A 19,300-nucleotide genomic window follows, 5' to 3' on the forward strand; every position below is an offset into this window, starting at 1 on the left:
TATACTTGTTTGAAATACCATTAGTAGATCCTCTAACCTTGACATTTATTGTTATCACTGTTTAATCCTTACATTAATCTTTTATCTCAAAGCTCTCATCTTTATTATTATTATTATTATGGATTTGTTGTTGTTGTATTATTGTTGTTTATAATTTATACAATTAACATCCTTGTGGTTCGACCCCGATCTTACCAGGTTATTTATTACTTCGACACTCCTGCACTTGAGAGAAAACATCAATCTTTTGATCGTGTCAAATATCATTTTTAGTTGTAGTCCTTAATTTATAAAAATTTCAATCCAGCCCCATATTAAACCCTTTCCTTTGAAATGTTCTCAATTTCATCATCGGTCCAATTTAATTTGGTTCCTGTATTTTTTATGTTCCTTACAATGTGGTTCTTGGTCCTTTAGTTAATTCAATTTTCATCGAATTTACTCTTAATCTTGACTTTTCTCTCAATTAAACCATTCCAAGTTTCTATATCTTTTATTTAGGTTTTTATTTTGTCATTTTATGCAATTTGGCACTAAATTTCACTTTTTCTCTTCAATTAGTCCCCCGGCAAATTGGACTTCAACACTTTGCCACCTTTGTTCACTTTTGTGCAATTATTTAGTTTGTGCAATCATAATAAATTTTAATATTTTTTTATTTTTTTCAATTAAACCCCAATTTGCATGTTCACATTGATTTTTAACCAAATGTAACTTAAATTCCTATCTATTTGTGACCCAAGAAATTATTTTTGGAGCTTTTGATTTAATTGAATTTTTATGGATATTTCTAAAAAAGATACTGTATTGAAAAAAAAATTGGGGGACCTAAAATTCAGTTATTAGATTTAGTTAATTTGGATGGAAAAATTAATGAAAGAATAGATTAGGAACTTGGGCATTTTCTAATGATAAAATTGATTAATTAAAGATATAAGGACATTATAAAAACTCGTCATTTTCCCTATTATATTCTTAAAAAATAGATTAATCCCATTTCATTAATATATGCCTGTATATATATCTCTTTGAATAATATAAAATAATCTTCTTAATAATCCATGCCTAACCTGTATAATACCTTAAAATACAATAACTAAAATATATATAAAAAAATAAAAGTACATCAATATTTATCAAATTAATTATAATCAATTAGACCCTTGGTATGTATGGATGCGCGCATATATATATATATATATAAAAGATCCTTTGTTATTGTTTTACATTATTTTTTTCTATTATATTTTAATACCATCACTACTAGAAATTAAGAAGACTCCTTTAAACAAAACATTCATAAAAGTTTTTTTAATGCCTATATCTTTAATCCCTGTACATACCACATATAACTAAAATAATAAATAATAAAATTATATCATAATTTAACACATTATTAAATTGGATTTTTATTTTATTTTTGTAAGGAATTTTTTAAACTTTGTTTTCATGTTATCTTTAACTTCTTTACATAGAAGTATTTATAAATTTTGATGAACTTTATTAATATAAAAAATAGATATTTTATATAAAAGAAAGAATAAAATTTTTATTTATGTTTATATTTTTGATATCTATCTCATATATTAAAAAAATCTTAAAAGTTAAAGGATGAATAAATTTTTTTAATGGTAATGTAATCATGGGATGCTTTAAAGAAGCTTTGAATAAAATTTTATTTTATATTTTTAAAAATAGTTTTACTTAAATTATATTCACATATAGTATTTTATTGAACTCTTTTTCTTTTTTTAAATAATTTAATATTTTATAAAAAATTTATGTATGCAAGTGCATACCTTGACCTAAAGGAGGAGATTTGTTGTTAGGATGGTACCAATGGCGGCCCTCATGCATTCAAGGACTTTCAAAGAAGATGAGCTTGGAGAGAGATAGAAAGGAAAAGTTCAAAAAATGGCAAAATAAATAAAAAAATATATATAATAAGGCTTAAAATATAAAAATATATAGATGGTTTAGCTCGTATAATTCATGATAAAATAAATCTTCATGGTTATATGCGATATATGGCATGTGCGTGGGTTTATTTTAGATTAAATTAGTGGATAATTGTTAAAATATTATAAATATGCATTTGAATTTTTTTTTTAAAAAAACAAAGATATTTTGAGCGTTGTTAACCAAATCATGAAAACCCCAATTTTATAAATTAAGGTTACTGTTCCCAGAGATATAAAAACCATAATTAATTGAACAAGGTAAGAGGAATTGGACAAAGAAGCTCAAGCACGGATGATTGAGGAGCTGTGTATGTGGAAACTTTTTGTTGGTGATGATGTGTTTAGAGAACCAGACTGCTCAAAGCTTCTCTGTGTTATGGTTGGAGATGGTGTTCAAATCATAGGGATGCCGGTAGTTACTACTGGTTTTTTAGCCCTTGGTTTCATGTCGCCAGCTTCACGAGGGATCGATGCTGCTGATAGGGATGATTTTACTGTATCTTTTCCTAGGTATTGTGGTAGGCTATGTTGCAGTACGTTTCCCGAGAGCCATAGAAGAAGCTCCAGAGGAAGAAGGTCTATTTCTTGGTCGATCGCGTGCTTCTTCCCTGGAATTGTCTTCGTTATCCTTACAATTCTGAACTTCCTTCTCTAGGGAAGCCACAGCACTGGTGCAATTCCTTCTCCTTGTATTTCAAAATTATTCAGAACACACCCCACGTGTGATCGGAAGAAGAAGAAGAAGGTATAGCAAATTAAGATGTTTTGATCTTATGGCTGTTTTTGGCAGTTTGTGTTGGTAATTTAATAATGGTAGGTTAAATAAAATTAATCCTACAAATCTAATATATTATTATTTTAATATTTTAAAAAATCATTTATTTTATTTATTATATTATTATTTTAATATTTAAAAAAATCATTTATTTTATTTTTATATTCAAAAGAATTTTAATTCAATCAATAGCATAGCACAGTAAATAACCTAGATTACTCTACGACATCTAAATGCATAAAACAAGGGGACAAGGTTTTGGAGTTTCATGCCCATTTCTCTAGTCCGTCCCTATCTACTGGAGAAGCATCGGTTTCTCTATCATTCTCTTTCACCGTCATTTTCTTGAGTTTCAGTTTCTACTCCCTAAAAAATTGAAAACACAGTTTTTGAATAATAATAATAAGAAGAATAAAACGTTAACTCCCTAATTTAACGCTCTAGTCTCCAATCAAATTCCAAAACCAAAGCTTTCCTCATATTCTCTCATTTAAAGCAAAACCCATTTCTCCTCTGTTAAGAAAAAAAAATAAAGAGAGCAATGGCGTCGAATATAGGGATGATGGACAGTGCGTATTTTGTCGGGAGGAATGAGATATTAACATGGATCAACAATAGGCTTCAGCTCAACCTCTCTCGTATTGAAGAGGTCTTCTTTTCTTTTCATTTGGAAATATATTTGTTTCTCTGTTTGAGGGAATGTTGGCTTTTTGTGATCATTGTTCTTGTTTTAGGAATTTTGAAGATGTTCATGAAATGGGTTCTTGTTTATAAGCGTTTTCCAGTGTTTTTCTTAAGTTCATTTTCTGTTACGGAGAATTAAACAAAATGGGATGCTCTGATTTAAATTATCTAATTCCGTGTTCGACTTGTTCTGAAATCAGCTTTGTCTACAGGATTGTTAATTTTTACATGTACTTTGGATTTCTTGTGTTTTTAGGTTGAGTTTAAAATCTTTAGATATGGCTTTAGGACAAAAGAGTGCTCTTCGAATGAGATGTATTTCACATCGTGCCTTTTTAATCCCCTTATTTTGTAATGTTATTCGCGTGTGTCTAGGCTGCTTCCGGTGCTGTGCAGTGTCAGATGATGGACATGACTTATCCAGGAATTGTACCAATGCACAAGGTAACAGAATTCTGCCTCGGACATTTTTATCTTTAATATTTTCCTTGTCGTTTGGTTAAGTATTGCAATTATAGAATGCCTTCCTCAACATTTCAGTTTCATTTGTTATAGGTGAATTTTGATGCAAAGACAGAATATGATATGATTCAAAATTACAAGATTCTGCAAGACATATTTAACAAGTTAAAAATTGAGAAGGTACTATTTTCAACTTTCATGTGTAAGGTAAATTTTTCGCTATGCTTTATGTGTAGAGCTTTTTGATGTTCAGATACATTTCTATTAATTTTACTGAATCACTATGTCCATATAGACCTTGGGCTCCTAGTTTGATTCTTAGCAGGAAGCTTGCGCTGACTAAAATATGAGAATGTAATTTCCATCATTTGATATGGTTTCGATATATAATTTGCAGCATTCTGCTTCTTGTGTTTATACATTTTCCCATTCTTGCATGTTACCATTTGGACCATTATTTCCTTGGTTGGATCAACTATATGAGTTGACATTATAGGAAGCCTGTCCAAAGGCAGAGTTGGATGGGAGATTCTTGGCATTTCTGATTCAGGTTTGTTTCAGTCTGATCAATTCTAGGCCCCGAAAATTGAAGATGGTGAGCTTGGTTTAAGTCAACAAAGTCAGGGAAAAAAAAAAAAAAACAGAGAGGAGAAGCTAAACATTGTTCATGTTTCAGCAAATGGTGACATTATTCCACCCCTCCAATTTGAACTCTCAACAGCCCTTCCCCCCTTTTCTATCTAATAGGCGGATGCAAGCAGAAAATGATCAAAGATCACTAGAAGGCTATCCCTGGCTTCTAACATCAGAGAAAAGACAAAGCGCTTCAAGGGTGAAATGAAAAAGGGGTAATGGGAATCAAAGGTTAAGAAGTATAGGACTTCCATCTCTCCCTCTCGCCTGGCTCATTCTCAATCACGATAGTAGCCTCTCAGTTGTATTTGCGATACATATAGAGATATGATTGAGATTGTTGATTGTGTTGTTAACATGTGAGTTGAAGGTGTGTTTTTATTAACAGTGTTGATATTCTTCAAGGTTCTAACATGAGTGAGGAGACTGGGTACAGTTTTTCTTTTTTCTTAATAATAGAACCGAGACACTATATTTTCCTTGACATCCCTTCTCTCTCGATCTACATAGCAGCATCTTGAAGTTAACAGGCTTGTTAAAGGAAGGCCATTGGACAACTTGGAATTCTTACAGTGGCTGAAACGATACTGTGACTCTGTGAATGGTGGCATCATGAATGAGTATATCACTTTTACATTCTTCACCCTTCCATTTATTTTAACTCTCTTGAAATTGTTTTTTTCATTTGCTCTAGTCGCTTCATTTTGTTGAACATTTTTGTTTCTAAAAGGAACTATAACCCCTTGGAACGGAGAAGTAAGGGTGGGAGGGACCGTAACTCTAGGGGCTCTCAAAAGGCCACAAAATCGCAGCAAGCAAGCAACATGCATAACTCTGCCTCTGGTTACACAGTTGACCTGAACAAAATGTCTGGTAAATATGCACCACGTGATATCTTCCATATCCTTGCCTCTTTTTTATTTTGCCTTCATTTTGCTTTAATCCTTTGTTGTTTAATGCATATTGCTACAGTGAAAAAGCAAGGGAGGGGAAGTGCTGTGGTAGTTGAGGTAAATTCTTTGGAGGAGATTCAAGCTTTGTCCGACGAGGTATTGAATTTATTTTATTATTTTATTTTATTGTTTTTGAAACAGCAGCAAGTCAAAATCTCCTTGCATTTAGTGTCTTTGATATATGCAGATTGTTCTCATGCACTTTAGAGTTTAGATGGTCAATTTGGCAGGTAGATGAGCAAGTGTTTTACACAGATGGTAGAGATTGAAATTTTTCAATAACCGCACTAGCTCTACTTTGTAATCATAGTTCTCATATGGGGAAACCTCAATTTAATTCCTACCAGATTACCTCATTATGAGTTGAGTTTTAAACCTTTTGATTTTATCAATTTTGCCCCAACATTAGAAAATATCACTCTTCTATTTATCCACCTTTAATAATAGTTAAAGGATTCCTTCTAATTTGCCACGTGCTCTGAAGTGTTTTATTCCAAGGTTTTTAAAATAAGCTTTAATTTTCCTTTAAAGACAATCTTAATGTTAAATAATACTTTCTTTCTTTTTTTTTCTATTTCCCCCTCCATTTCGCTATCTTGTATAAAAGAGAAATTTACTTTATTTTGGTGGTAAAATTATACTTAAGGCCCAGGGAACATGAGAGTTTATTTTGGCTCTATGGATGGAAACACTTAAACTAGCATGTGCAAATTGGATGAAATATCTAAACTGTCATCAACAGCTGATGGATGCAGGGGTAACATTGACTGCCGTCCATTATGTTCGGGGAAAAATTGATAGAATCAAAGGAATTTCTATTTCTATTGATAATGATATAATATGCTACGTTGAGGTTACCTCTTCTCATAATAGCCTTTTGCTATTGAGACATTGGAATATGAAAGATATCATGCAATGAGTATTTAAGTTTCTGGTGTGCATAAAGATTGCAGATATGAAGCTCTCAGTGGACCTTCTGGAGAAAGAAAGAGATTTTTACTTTGCAAAGTTGCGTGATATAGAAATACTATGTCAGACTCCTGAATTGGAGGATCTACCGGTAAGAGTTTCTGGATGCCTAATATATAGATAAAGCCATGGTTCGTATCATAAACATGGAGTGGGGTTATATTTCTAGTAATGCTATTGTTTAAACTCCATGCAGGTGGTAGTTGCTATAAAAAAGATACTGTATGCTGCTGATACCAAGGAATCTGCACTTGAAGAAGCTCAGGAATACCTATCTGAAGCTATCTGTACTGGTGAAACTGAAGTTGAAAGTGAAGTTTGAGTTGAGTTCTGGCCAGCAATGGAATCTTGCCTAAGTTGCATGGCTTTCAGGGCGTTGTCATGAAGCTTTAGTTTTTTGCCAGCAATGGTAAATAAGTGTAGTGTTTTCTGTTTATTATGTGTTCCTGGGTTTTTGTGAATTTAATTGGCGACTAATCTATCAAAGTTAAAGGGAAGCTGCCGTTGCTCCCTTCTTCAGCACTGTGTGAGTTTATTACATGTTCCTGGGTTTCTGTGAATTTACGCGGTGACTCATCTATCAAAGTTCAAGGGCAATTTACTAATGCCGCTTTCTTCTCCACCGTGCTCGTAGGTTTTGTCCTGAAATAGTTGTCTGATTTCCTTATCTTTCTTTGTTCAATGCCAATATCCCACACGAAGGAAAGGAAATAGAACACTACACACACACACACACACAGTAGACCCGGTGGGTAACAATAATCTGAAGGAAAACGAAAAGAGCAGATCATCAAATTTGCTAGTTATTTTAATCCAGCAATAAATTGACATGATTTAGACCTATCATTTTCCCAAAACTAAAAGTTCTTGGAGAGCTGTTTCCATCCATCACTGTCAACTACCTTGGCCACCATAGCTTACAAAGAGAGAACATTTATCATGAACAGTTGTGTAATTGGGATGTGAAACCATTCAGCTCACCACAAGGAAGTTTCTTTCCACATTGCCAACATACATGATGTAATGCGATTTCAGTTGGAAACCGTTGCTTTTAGGATTCTCGTTCCAGCTACAAGTGTACCCCATGATTTAATAATGTATGATCCTAGTTAATTAGTGGAAAATCCCGACCAGAAATAATAATAATAAACCTATATACGAAAAATAATTATGGCCGAAGACTTGATGAAAATCAGCATGTGTGACATGAATTAGGAGCATTGGTAAAATTTATTGTCAACCCCATTTTTTTGTAGTATAAACCCTGAGTACGTGACTAAATATGCAAAACGGAGAAAATACTTATGATTGATGGTTTAATCGATAACATTGAAGTATCAGCTATGAAGCCACTTAAGGACAGTGACCCAGGAGCAAAAGAGAGGGTGAAAGGAGAGCTTTCTTTTTCTTCTTTTTATCCTCCAAACTGGTTTCTAAGGGTGAATGAGAGTGAGGATCGATATAAAAAACACAATCAAAGCTTGTGGAAAACGGGAGGACAGTGAGAGGTTGTAGTGTCTTGGCTATGGTTTGAAAAATTATAATTTGGATAGAAGGAAAGGTGGGTTCTTGGATTCTTTGATTCCCACACCAAAATTCCTTTAAATTAGAGTTATTTGGAAGTGTTGGAATGTTTACTCTCCTTAACTTCGTGTGTTTTTTGCGTAATTGATTTTTCCCTAGGTTATGTAAAATCAAGAGTTTTGTGCTTGAAATAATGTAATTAGTAGATAAATGAAAGAATTTTAGGCCAACCATGTGTTGCCGGCCATGAATGTGTAAGTGAAGTTTCAAATTTGAGCATGATTTGATGTGATGATTTTTTGAGTTGATTTTTGTGTGATGTGATGGTGATTTGAATGTTTGTGTTTGATTATGTTGTTATTAAAGTAGTTGTGATGTGTAAATTGTTGTTGATTTGTTTAGGAACTTTGGTTATGTCTCAGTGTAAATTGTTGTTGATTTGTTTAGGAAGTTTGGTTATGTGGAGTTATGATGTGGAAGAGGGGATGATAACATTGCGTAGAAGGTGTTTGATAAAATGCTTGAATGAGATGGATAAGTTGGTGATTGAAGTGTTGGCAAATGCTTAATGGAAAACCAAAAGACATAATACAAGCTTGAATTGAATGAGTAAATAAGTGGCGAAAAATAGCACAAAGGATGCCTAAATGAATGAATGAATTAGTAGCTTAAAAGACATGGCAGATTCTTGAATGAAATGAATGCTTGGGTTAAAATAAAATAAGTGTATGGGAAACCAAAAAGAGCATAATGGCTGTCTGAATGAAATGAATGCTTGTGTTAGAATGAAATAAAAGTATGGGAAGTCAAAAATGACATGATAAATGTTAGAATGAAGTGAATGTTTGGGTTATGGAATTGGATGATGAAATTAGGTTAATGGGAATTAGTGATGAAATACATGGGCATTAAAAATGAGTTATGGAAATGATTGATGAAAAGGCTATTACATTGATAAAAATGTTAGATCACTAAAATGAAATATGGAGTTAGTTGACAAAATACTTAGATGCCAAAAATACTTAGAATGCCAAAATTGAGTTATGAAAATAAATGTATTTTTTGAAATATAAATTAAAAAATTAAAGTCCAATCACATAAATGGAGGGTTACTCTGAAAAATTTAGCTGATTATATAAGTGCAAGTTATGTTTAAAAATTAATAAATTCATATTAAATATAAAAATACAAATTTAACATGAAGTTTATAAATATAAAATTTGATACTATGAATACGAATATGATTTCAAAGTAAAGTAAAAATTTACCTTTTATCTTATTGATTTTTCAAGTTATTTTTGTAAATACTGGAATATGAGTTATACATGGATACTTGAACTTCAACTAGGATATTAATTTAAAGTACAAGCTACAATTATTGAAGTGGATGAACGAACACCTTCGATTATTAAAATGAAATAGTAAATATATAATTGAAAACAATATTTAAAAATGAAAGCAAGGTTGACATGAAACCAAGTTATAATTATTGAATTGGAACAACTACTATAGTTGATTTTAAAGCTTGAAATATGGGCATTGTTTATATTAATAAACTAATGATTGAAATAAAACATGAGTATTGAAGGGGATTAACAAGTCCATAAATGAATACTTAATTGAGGGGATATTAGTTTGTCCATGACGGCGATGACATAATGAGTATAATGAAAAAAATGAAAGTTAATTATTCGTTGAAGAGAACATAAAAAATGAGAAATATGGCATAAGGAGTAAAATAAAGGGAAAGAACTTTCTTGATGAGGAGAATAAATTAAATTGCAAGGATAACATAATTTTAATTGCTCATAAAAGGATCAATAATCATTTGTGTATTTTTAGAGTTAAAAAAATATATTAGAAGTAATTAATGTAAATATGTTTATTATGTATTTTATTTCTCTACATGCTTGCATCACATTCACCATCTCAACTCTAAAAAAAAACTTATATTAGGTAGAATTTTATAATTAAAAAAAATCTCATTTGTATTATAAAATAAACTTATTGTATGTAATAAAGTTAAAATATTACATAGATTGTGCAAAAGACACAAGAATATTTCTTTAGTTATATTGGTGATATTTGTATATGTTCAAAGAAATTTCTTGGCCTTGACATCCATATGTATATTGTGGTTAATCATGTTTTAATGGAAATAGTGTGTGGTGAGGCTGAAGTCACTTTTATGATGAAGAATTCATGATTTATGTTGTTAATTTTAAGGTTCGTAGGATTAATCGTGGTGCATGCAAACTGGTCTGGACACTCATATTCATCTAAAAAATTGTTAATTTTAAGGTTCGTAGGATTAATTATAATGCATGCAAACTGGCCTGAATACCCATGTTCATCTAAAACATAAAAGGAATTCATAATTTCGATAGCACCTCCATGTAGTGGAAACCTTGTCAAAATGTTGATATAAAAATATATTAAGATTTTGAAGTTGAAATTCCAAAATGTACAATAAAGAATGAAAAGAAGTAAATCTTTGATTCATCCCATAAAATATGTATATTATGATTCAATACATGTTGTAGGCATAAAGGAGAAACAAGCAAGGATAATGGTTTATAAGATTCTAGAGCGAGATCACAGGTACCTGAGCAAGAAAGACAGATTCAAACAAAAAAGTTAAAGAGAAAGCCAGATCCAATCCTTCTAGCATGAACTTTTGCGACCATGGTGCCGGCAGCTTCGCCAGCTTCTTTCAATACCCTTAGCTCCCTTCTTTGGTAACATGGGTGTATTTGTAACTCTACAAACTAGAGATCTCATGGAATAATAAGCAAATTCAGCCTCCAAAAAGAGGGGTATTGACGGCTACAACCATAGCTTGGAGCTGTCAATGAGGCTGCACTCGGTCACAATTGGATTTCGTCGAGAGATCTCCTCTGAAACTTTATAAGAATTGTAAGCCAGCTTGTTCAGACTCTAGCTCGAAAGCTCTCACTTAACTGGTTGAGAATACTAACTTCTCATAGAACTAGCTTTCCAATGTAATTGTCAGGTCCCTTCCATATCAGCTGCTATTTTCTTCAGTGGTCGAGATAATAGATGAACAGACAAAAGGCTCTCTATTTTGCCTTTCTGCCCTGGATAATAACCGAATGTCCATCTAAACACAGAAAATCTGAAGGTTGTGGCATGCAGTCAGCCATATCACGAACAACAAGGGGGGGATCTGTCACGGGGTTAATATCCGTCAGGATGCAAGCTAATGAAAAGCATTGTTGGATAGTAATTATGAGATGGCAACTCGTATAACAGTAGCGAAAATTGACAGAGTATATGTGCGACAACTCACAACAGCTAGCACAACAGTATGCTGACAAGAGTTGAGACTTGAGCGAGGATTGACCAAGACCTTGACGAAACAGTACTAGGATGACACAATGGGATAGTGGAAATTCGGCAGCCCCAGTGAAATCGACAGCATCGAGTACTAGGATGACACAATGGGATAGTGGGAATTCGGCAGCATTGAGGAATTTAGCAACATCGACAAAATCAGCAATTGGGGCTAATGATAACTTGGACAGCGAGGGTTGACGATAACTTAGACAGCGGACGATCCAAGACATGTGAAGCAATTACGCTGGCAGCATGTGTGCCGGCAGTGGACAATTGGCTTATGGGAGAACATGTTAATGCAATTGTAGCAGTTTTGGGAGTAGTTATCAGCAGTTGCAACACTTCTTTATGTGGGGAAAAAAGTGGCCAAAACATGGGATAATGGGTGCTCCAGCTGTGCAGGAAATTAGAGGCAGTTTATACTTGTAACTTTTATTATCTTGTAATTAGATAAGCTGTAAAATGTGTAGCATGCAAAATGTGAATGGGCATAACATACAAGAAGGACTTTGTGTAATTCTTTAATTAAGTTAATGAAAATGTTGAGAGTTGTTCCTGTAATCTGCTGTGTTGTGTATTTAGTTTATATTCATTAGTATTATTCCGTTTGCTTGTGACATTGAAAGAGTATGGAGATCTCTTAGGTTTGTAGAACAAATTAGTCCTAGACAAAACACGAGTGAATCGGTGAGGGAAAGGCTGAATCTTGTAGGACTAAATTGCCACACGAAATCTGTTTTTAAAATGAAAAATTAACCCCGTAACAGGATCCATGTTGATGATATCAATGGAAGGAAATATACAGTGTATTCTATGAAAGGCCTTAATATTTTTTTTATTTGTGTTTGATAAATATAGAGATTTCATGACGAAGCAATGGTTTGGGGAAGAAGTTTGAGAGTACAGATTGAACCATTATATTGCCCTGACAAAAAGTCCGGAGCGCAGGAGCGAAAACATAAATCAGAAGATACAGACGGAGAGTAGATTAATAGAGCACATCCATACTGGAGCATCGATTGAGGTTAGCATAGAACTTAGAACCAGCGTACGAAGCCAATGTCTTCTAACTTCTTGCGTGGAAAGTTGATCGGCCATGTGATTTCCATCCCTCGTAAAAAGGGAACGGCACCAGCAAAGCCCAAGAAGCATGTCAATGTTTTATAACAATCTTGATCAATAAAAACATATTGAGACCATTTATTCTCATTACTAGTCCCTGTAGCTTTTCAAGATTGAAAACTTACGATCCAACAATCTTCTCCAACGATTTTGAGAGTAGGACAGATGAGCAACTTCCCTCGAATTCCTGAGGCCCGCCTTGGCTCTCCCCAGTGACAGTAATTCTCATTTTCCAATTGCTTCAGAACCCGCTTTCTGTAGTTCAGATTTCTGGCATACTCGGAATGTTTCAAATTCCTGCAGCTGTGCCTCTCTCAATTGTGGAAAAGAAACTAGGATCGAAACTAGATGAGAATGGAATAGGGCCAGAGATGCTGAAGATAAACGACACAGCTCACATGATAGTCCGAGATGCCTGAAAACCTAATAGCAACCCGAAAATTGGCTGTATTGCCAACATCCAAACTAGAAGTCTCATTGCAGGAGGAAACCATTTGCAGCATAAAGTTATTGGCTGGTTGAACGGCGGGTTGCACTGAAGATAACATTAAGAGAGGCAAATCAGTACACGATGTCAACGAGAAGAAATGGTTCCTGCAAAAAGTGATCTATTACAAGGATCTGGTAGTAGTTGGCGTGTATTTCATCTTCCGTGAGAAAATCAAGCACATAATTAAACGCATGAAAATAAAGCAAGCAGCCATGATATTTAAATACTGTAACCTTACAACATCATGTATCCTTAGAAAGAACCACAGATCACATTAGACAGACAGAAAAATCGCTAGATTCAGTGAAAACAAAGAACTCTACTAGGTAGCAGCATCAGCATGCAACTGAAAGGAACTCTAGCAAGTCTTCCCCAACAATGAACATGGTATCAGGGCAAGCTGGAAGCTCTCAGTATCGGTCATCCCTGTCACCATCAAAGAAAGTATAGCTGCTGCTCCTCCTGGACTTATCCTGCAGAACCAGAACATATGCATTGAGCCATTATCTTATTATAGTTGCAATGTGTTTGGAGATATTTAATGCTACATATTATTGGTAAACCATTTAATCAGCTGCAATCACGATCAATTAAGGAAACTACCTAGTTTATCACTTGCGCTATTTTTGTTCACAAAAATGCTGAAGAAAACAATGGTAAGAAATAATTTCTAGAAAATTATGTGCCATTGGTCATGATCTTAATGCAGGATTCAATGGCGATACCCTCAGTCTTTTCCTAGCATTTTAATGTTTAGCATTACTCTTTTCTTAATTAGTAGAACAAAACTATAGATGGTTCAAGCAATGAGGGAATGATGGAGGGCGCTCATCCCTCTCTACTTATCCATCAATCATTTTCACACAAACAAACATAGTGTGGCATTTTATCAGCAGACTCCTTGAATCATTATGGCTCTCAAAATCAGTTTAAGACAATTGTTTATGGCTCATCACCTACCTTGGTAATGAGCTTCTCAAAAGCATAAGTCCCATTCTCTTCAATGTATTTCTCTGCGGCGGATAGAACGTCATCTGGTTTGCTGAAGATATCCTTCTTTCTTGGCACATACAATATATTAATGGTTTCCTGTGGGTTGGCATAGAAAGGTCTCACAAAGTTCTCGTAAACGTATGCAGCACCACTGAAGTATGGAACGACCAACCAGCAGGTCAAAATGAGCTTCGCAAATGGCCAGATTGGTATCCTGCCATTACATTCAAGGGTTTAGCAAATTCTGCCACCAGCTAAATATTTTTGCAAAAGTGCATTGTTAAAATAACAGTAACAACTTAACAAGGCATTTCACCATATTGAGAAATTACCCCAGAAACTATATAAAATAAATCTTCCAAGCTAATTGATTTTTTGTTTATATTTTATTCCCATGAAGAAGTACACGAAATCTGCACAAAACTACACTGTCACGATGTAACATGTGATAAATTTAGGATAGAACAAAAGGCAAGATGACTCAATTCTCTCTGCAGCTGGTTCTTTGTGAGCTGGTCAGCTTTGGATAAAACCAGAACTAGCAAAAAAGGAGTTCCGAAACAATACTATTCAATAACCACCATCAACAATGCAATTCCCTAATTCCCATTCCGAAATTACTATTAATGATAGAAACAGAACAGACAAAACAAAACGAATTAAAATATATTAAGAGGGTAATTTGAAGTGAAGAAAACTTACCACTCAATGACTTTGGCAAAGGTGAGCTCAAAGAGAGTGATCATGGAATAAAGAATCCAATAAGTAAGCCATTGCTTGTCATCAACATGAGATTTTGTCTCGATTGCCCTAATTGAGGCATATCTGTCCAAACACAACCCAAATTAAGTAACTATCATAACATTTTACTCACAAAAATAACTATGGCAGGCTAAAAAGGAAAGAGGGAAAAGAGGAGGGGCTTACAGAGGATAAACAAGACTAATCACAGGCCTGGAAATTATTCAGATTAGGAGTTAGATTTTTAAAAAATAAAAATAAAAAAGCACACTATATAAATATAGAAAAGTAATAAGCCAATGAGTTTGTTTTATCTTTGAATAACTTTTTCGTACCAAAAGAAAAGAAATAAAAAAAGATAGATACAAACACCCTACTTTGAGGGTTTCCACTATCTCGGTAGCAAAATAATACTCCCAACACACAATCAATGCAAGAAAAAATGAAGCTTTTGATGTTCTTAGTTTCAACAAACCTTGAAACAAATAGATACAGCATGAAGAAGGAAAGCATACCCAGCAAGAACGTCAAAGTTCTCAAGAAGAACCTTTAAAAAGCTTCCAGTCCCAGATCCCATCTCTGTCTCGCACGCACTAACAAAACAATGTTGTTCGCTTTCTCTGTCTCTGTTCGTCTTCAATTCTCTCACAAGGAGGCGCTCTCCAGCTTTTTCTTGGTGACAGTGTTTGTGTGTGAAGTTAGAAAGACAGGTGGGGAAAACATTTTCGAAAAGAAAAGCGGAAGCTGCCAAAACTCAAAAGCTTTGTTGTTTACAAAATATTGACTGTGTTTCGATATTTTAAAAAGAATTTAACTATTTTTTATTTTAAATTAATATATTTTTATATTTTTTAATTATTTTAATGTATTAATATTAAAAATAAATATTTTAAAATAAAAATATTTTAATATATCTTCCGATAAAAAATATTTTAGAAAATATTACTACCACACTTCCAATTTTTTATTTTTTCAATAATTCTTGGATACCTGCGGTTTCTGTAACGGACGGTGTAGATTTTTATTGAATGATTTTGGAGCACAGCTCAAGCATTGACGAATGCACTGTCCTCGTTCCCACTGCTTTTCCTGTATGGCAGTGGATTCGGTGCAGCAGCATTGTGGAATCACCGGAAGAGTTCAATAATTGGCTTATTTTTTTTAAAAAATATTTTTTATTTAAAAATATATTAAAATAATATTTTATTATTATTTTTATACTAAAACAATATAAAATTATTTAAAAATGGAATGTATAATAAAAAAATCAAATATTTTTAAATATACTTTTAAAACACAAAAGTAAATAAATCATCCAAGCCTTTATTTAACTACTTTAATCTCTATATCTAATAAAATCTCAGAAAAGCTCATTTGTTAAGGTTGGTGAGCTAATTCAAATATAATTTTAAAAATATTCTTAAACAAACCTAATTTGAATTAAGCTTAGGCAAGCTAATTTTATTTAATAAAAGAACTTAATTACTCATGTAAGCTTAAGTTTAGGAACTAATTTAAGTATATGTTTGGTGTGGGAGTTTTTTTATTTAATTGTCTCTATTTTTATTTTCGTTAATTGAGTTAAGGAATTTTTTAAGTTTTTTTTATATATATAATCACATGCATGAACACCAAATATACATGAACATTATACTTTATTTATAATTAAGTGCTTATATTATTATTTTTATTATTCAAGGGTTTGCATTTTTAAAATATTATCAAGTGAGTGCTTTTTTATCTTGAATGCTCCACGAAATAGTATTTTGATCCTATTTTATAAAGCTAAATAAAACTATAAATTAAAATGATAAAACTTATTAAAAATAAAAGGTAAATTTGTACAGACTACAATTGACAAGATAAAAACATTAAAAAAAGCAAGAAAAGAATTGAAATACACACGCTCACACATTAAGGTTCATTAAAATCTAAATTTAATTAAAACTCACATATTTTCCAAAGAGAAACAAAAAAAAGCTTGTGGCAATTACTTCAAAGAAGACCAAATTTGGTCATCAATATAGCCTCCAATTTAATATTTGTTCTCAATTATGAATTTTTAAAAGCAAGGTGGGAGTGACATCAAGTCAAACACTTTTATGCTTTGCTTTTGATCCAAGCATAGAAGCGTAATGAGCATTATTTACATCAAAATAAACATCATCTAATTAAATGTGAATGATTGGGTCAAAATGCCAAGTTTTGTGTTGTTTAGGGATCAAATTTGACACTTCAATTAGTATAAGAGACTAAGCAATGCAATAGCAAACATGCCCAATAGGATAAAAAAAAGAAAGTTGAGGACGTTTTCTGCTTGTTTTTTCTTGGTTATTTTATTTAGACTAATTATGGGATATTTAGGAGTATAATAATAATTATTTTTTAAAGTATAATCAGAAATACATCAAAATAATATTTTTTTTTAAAATTATTTTTGACATCATTACATTAAAATAATCTAAAAAATAAAATAATAATTTTTAAAAAAATTAATTTTTTTGGAACATTATTTGGAATGCAATTCCAAACAACCCTTTCTAGTTATAAACATGTGTTATATTATGGTTGGATCAAAAAATTATTTAAATGTAATAAAAAAATGTTAAACCATAAGAAATAATTTGATATTTTTATTAAATTTATTCTAGCGAGTCAACTTTGAAACCTTCTAATTAGGCTTGAGTTTAAAATTAAATTATGTGAGAATTACTTCAATATGATTTAGTTGACTTAAGCAATTCAAAAGCATCTCGTTTGATCAATAAAAAAAAAAGTATGAAACTAAAAAAAATAATGAAATTGATATAAAAAACCTCTTAATTCAATTTCTTATCTAACCTAAATTTTAAATTAAATTATAAAGATTTTTTTTTGTTGTGCCATGGTCAATTTAGCTGGTCCAAAGCTAACCAAGCCAACTAGTACAAAAAATTTGAGGATGAATTAAAAAAGGATGAAAAAAAAACTCTTTTAAACGATTCCTTACTTAGTTTAGTTTAAAATAAAATTACGTGAGAGTTGTCCTATATAATTTCATTGACTTAATTGATCAAAAGATAACTTGAATAGTTGTTATAAAAAAAAATATGAGGATGAAATTAAAATAAAAAAAAGAATAAAATTAGGAAAGGAATGAATGAAGAAAATGGAGCGCTAAATTAAAAAAAAAATATTTTGTTAATATAAATACCAAAGCTTCTTAATGATTTCTAATTTTTTTAGTATAAAAGTAATTGTAGTTTATAAATATCTATTTTACATATTTAAAATTAATCAAATTTATTCTCTACGTTTACTTAAAAGATTACTCTCATTGTAATTTTCTTTTTTACCACACATGCTTTTCTAACAAATTTATTTTTCAAGTTTTTTTAATTACATTAATTAAAATAAAAACTAATTCACATAGAAAAAATATTGTATTTTAAGTATAATTTACTATAAATTACAATAATAAAACTATATTCTTACATTTGAGGAAAAAACCATTATAACTGGCTTTTAGAGGTAGGTTAGTACTTTTGTAAGGTTTATTGTGTTATTTTTCAATTGTTGAGAGGCATCTATGTCCTTTCATAAATTTTTTGTACAATGAATTTAATTTAGTAATTTTAAAAGTAATTTTTAACTTAACTATGGTTAGATCATTGTTAATTTTTAACTTTATTTGAAGAAAATTCTCAAACATATTTGCATGGGCCAATTCATCATTTTCATGATGATTTTTTAACAATAACTGTTTTGTATTGGGATGATTTTGTCTTCAGAAACATGAAAAAAAATAATAAATTATTGATACATACTTCATATGACTGTAATGGTGGGAAAAAAAAAGAAGTCATGTCACACCATTGAATGCATCTCGGCGTTCTCTTTTTTTATAAGTAATGCGTGTAAGATTTTGATATATGATTTGGCGCTGGTTTGATTTTCTTTTTTTCCCTTCATTTCTCTCTCATATGCCTTGGTTTTTACGTTGCCCATGTAAAAAAAACATAGAAGCCCTTGAATTTTTTTTTTCAAGTTTAGTCCTTGTTTTATTTAGAAAAATCACTTCAAGTTAGAAAGTTCCTTCAATTTTATTCTCCTTAAGTTTTTCATCTCTTTAATTTGTTTCCTAATTTTTTGATTTTTTTATATGGCTTATAGATTATATTTATTTCTTGCAAATTCATCCTCATTTTTTTTCCTTAGCTTTTTTGTCAAAAATTTTATTGTTTTAAATTTTACCCTTCAAACCAAATTTATGATTTTTTTAATAATAATAATATTTATTCCAGTTTGATCATTTTTCTTTTGATTTTTTATTTGTATTCTTCACCCTTTTATCAAAGTTTTTATGATTTTTAATTTTATCCTTTAAATCAAGTTCATGATTTTTTTTATTTTAATAAGAATAATGATAATGATAATTGATACTAATAGTGATTATAATGTTAATAATGGTGGTAATAATAATAGTGTAAGATCCATGTTTTGGTTCATTAGAGCCAAGCTCGATGTTCAACCCTGACCCCGACCCAACCCAATTGATCTAGGTATATAAAAAAAAGTTGTAAGAGGATTTTTTTTCCTTCTAATTCTTTTGGTTGTCGTGACTTTCCCCGCATCAAATCAAGAATTTTAGTTTTTT

At 31.7% G+C, this 19,300-nt stretch overlaps 3 protein-coding genes across 3 annotated transcripts; 2 read left to right on the plus strand and 1 right to left on the minus strand.

Moving 5' to 3' along the window:
• Positions 1 to 2,169: 2,169 nt before the first annotated feature.
• Positions 2,170 to 2,764, plus strand: LOC105141617 (uncharacterized). The gene is made up of 2 exons (XM_011048886.1): positions 2,170 to 2,537; positions 2,617 to 2,764. The coding sequence occupies exons 1-2, from the start codon at positions 2,254 to 2,256 to the stop codon at positions 2,762 to 2,764; spliced, it is 432 nt and encodes a 143-aa protein (XP_011047188.1). The 5' UTR covers positions 2,170 to 2,253.
• Positions 2,765 to 2,997: 233 nt separating this feature from the next.
• Positions 2,998 to 7,059, plus strand: LOC105141602 (microtubule-associated protein RP/EB family member 1A). Its single transcript, XM_011048869.1, has 8 exons — positions 2,998 to 3,385; positions 3,796 to 3,864; positions 3,976 to 4,062; positions 5,029 to 5,135; positions 5,246 to 5,388; positions 5,488 to 5,564; positions 6,415 to 6,528; positions 6,634 to 7,059. The coding sequence occupies exons 1-8, from the start codon at positions 3,278 to 3,280 to the stop codon at positions 6,757 to 6,759; spliced, it is 831 nt and encodes a 276-aa protein (XP_011047171.1). The 5' UTR covers positions 2,998 to 3,277; the 3' UTR covers positions 6,760 to 7,059.
• Positions 7,060 to 13,062: 6,003 nt separating this feature from the next.
• LOC105141603 (HVA22-like protein a) lies at positions 13,063 to 15,389 on the minus strand. The gene is made up of 5 exons (XM_011048870.1): positions 15,180 to 15,389; positions 14,851 to 14,877; positions 14,626 to 14,748; positions 13,891 to 14,137; positions 13,063 to 13,403 (listed from the first exon to the last, which is right to left on the minus strand). The coding sequence occupies exons 1-5, from the start codon at positions 15,239 to 15,241 to the stop codon at positions 13,341 to 13,343; spliced, it is 522 nt and encodes a 173-aa protein (XP_011047172.1). The 5' UTR covers positions 15,242 to 15,389; the 3' UTR covers positions 13,063 to 13,340.
• Between the last annotated feature and the right edge of the window lie 3,911 nt (positions 15,390 to 19,300).

Source organism: Populus euphratica, unplaced genomic scaffold (genome assembly GCF_000495115.2).
Source record: "Populus euphratica unplaced genomic scaffold, PopEup_1.0 scaffold125.1, whole genome shotgun sequence".
Lineage (NCBI taxonomy): Eukaryota > Viridiplantae > Streptophyta > Magnoliopsida > Malpighiales > Salicaceae > Populus > Populus euphratica.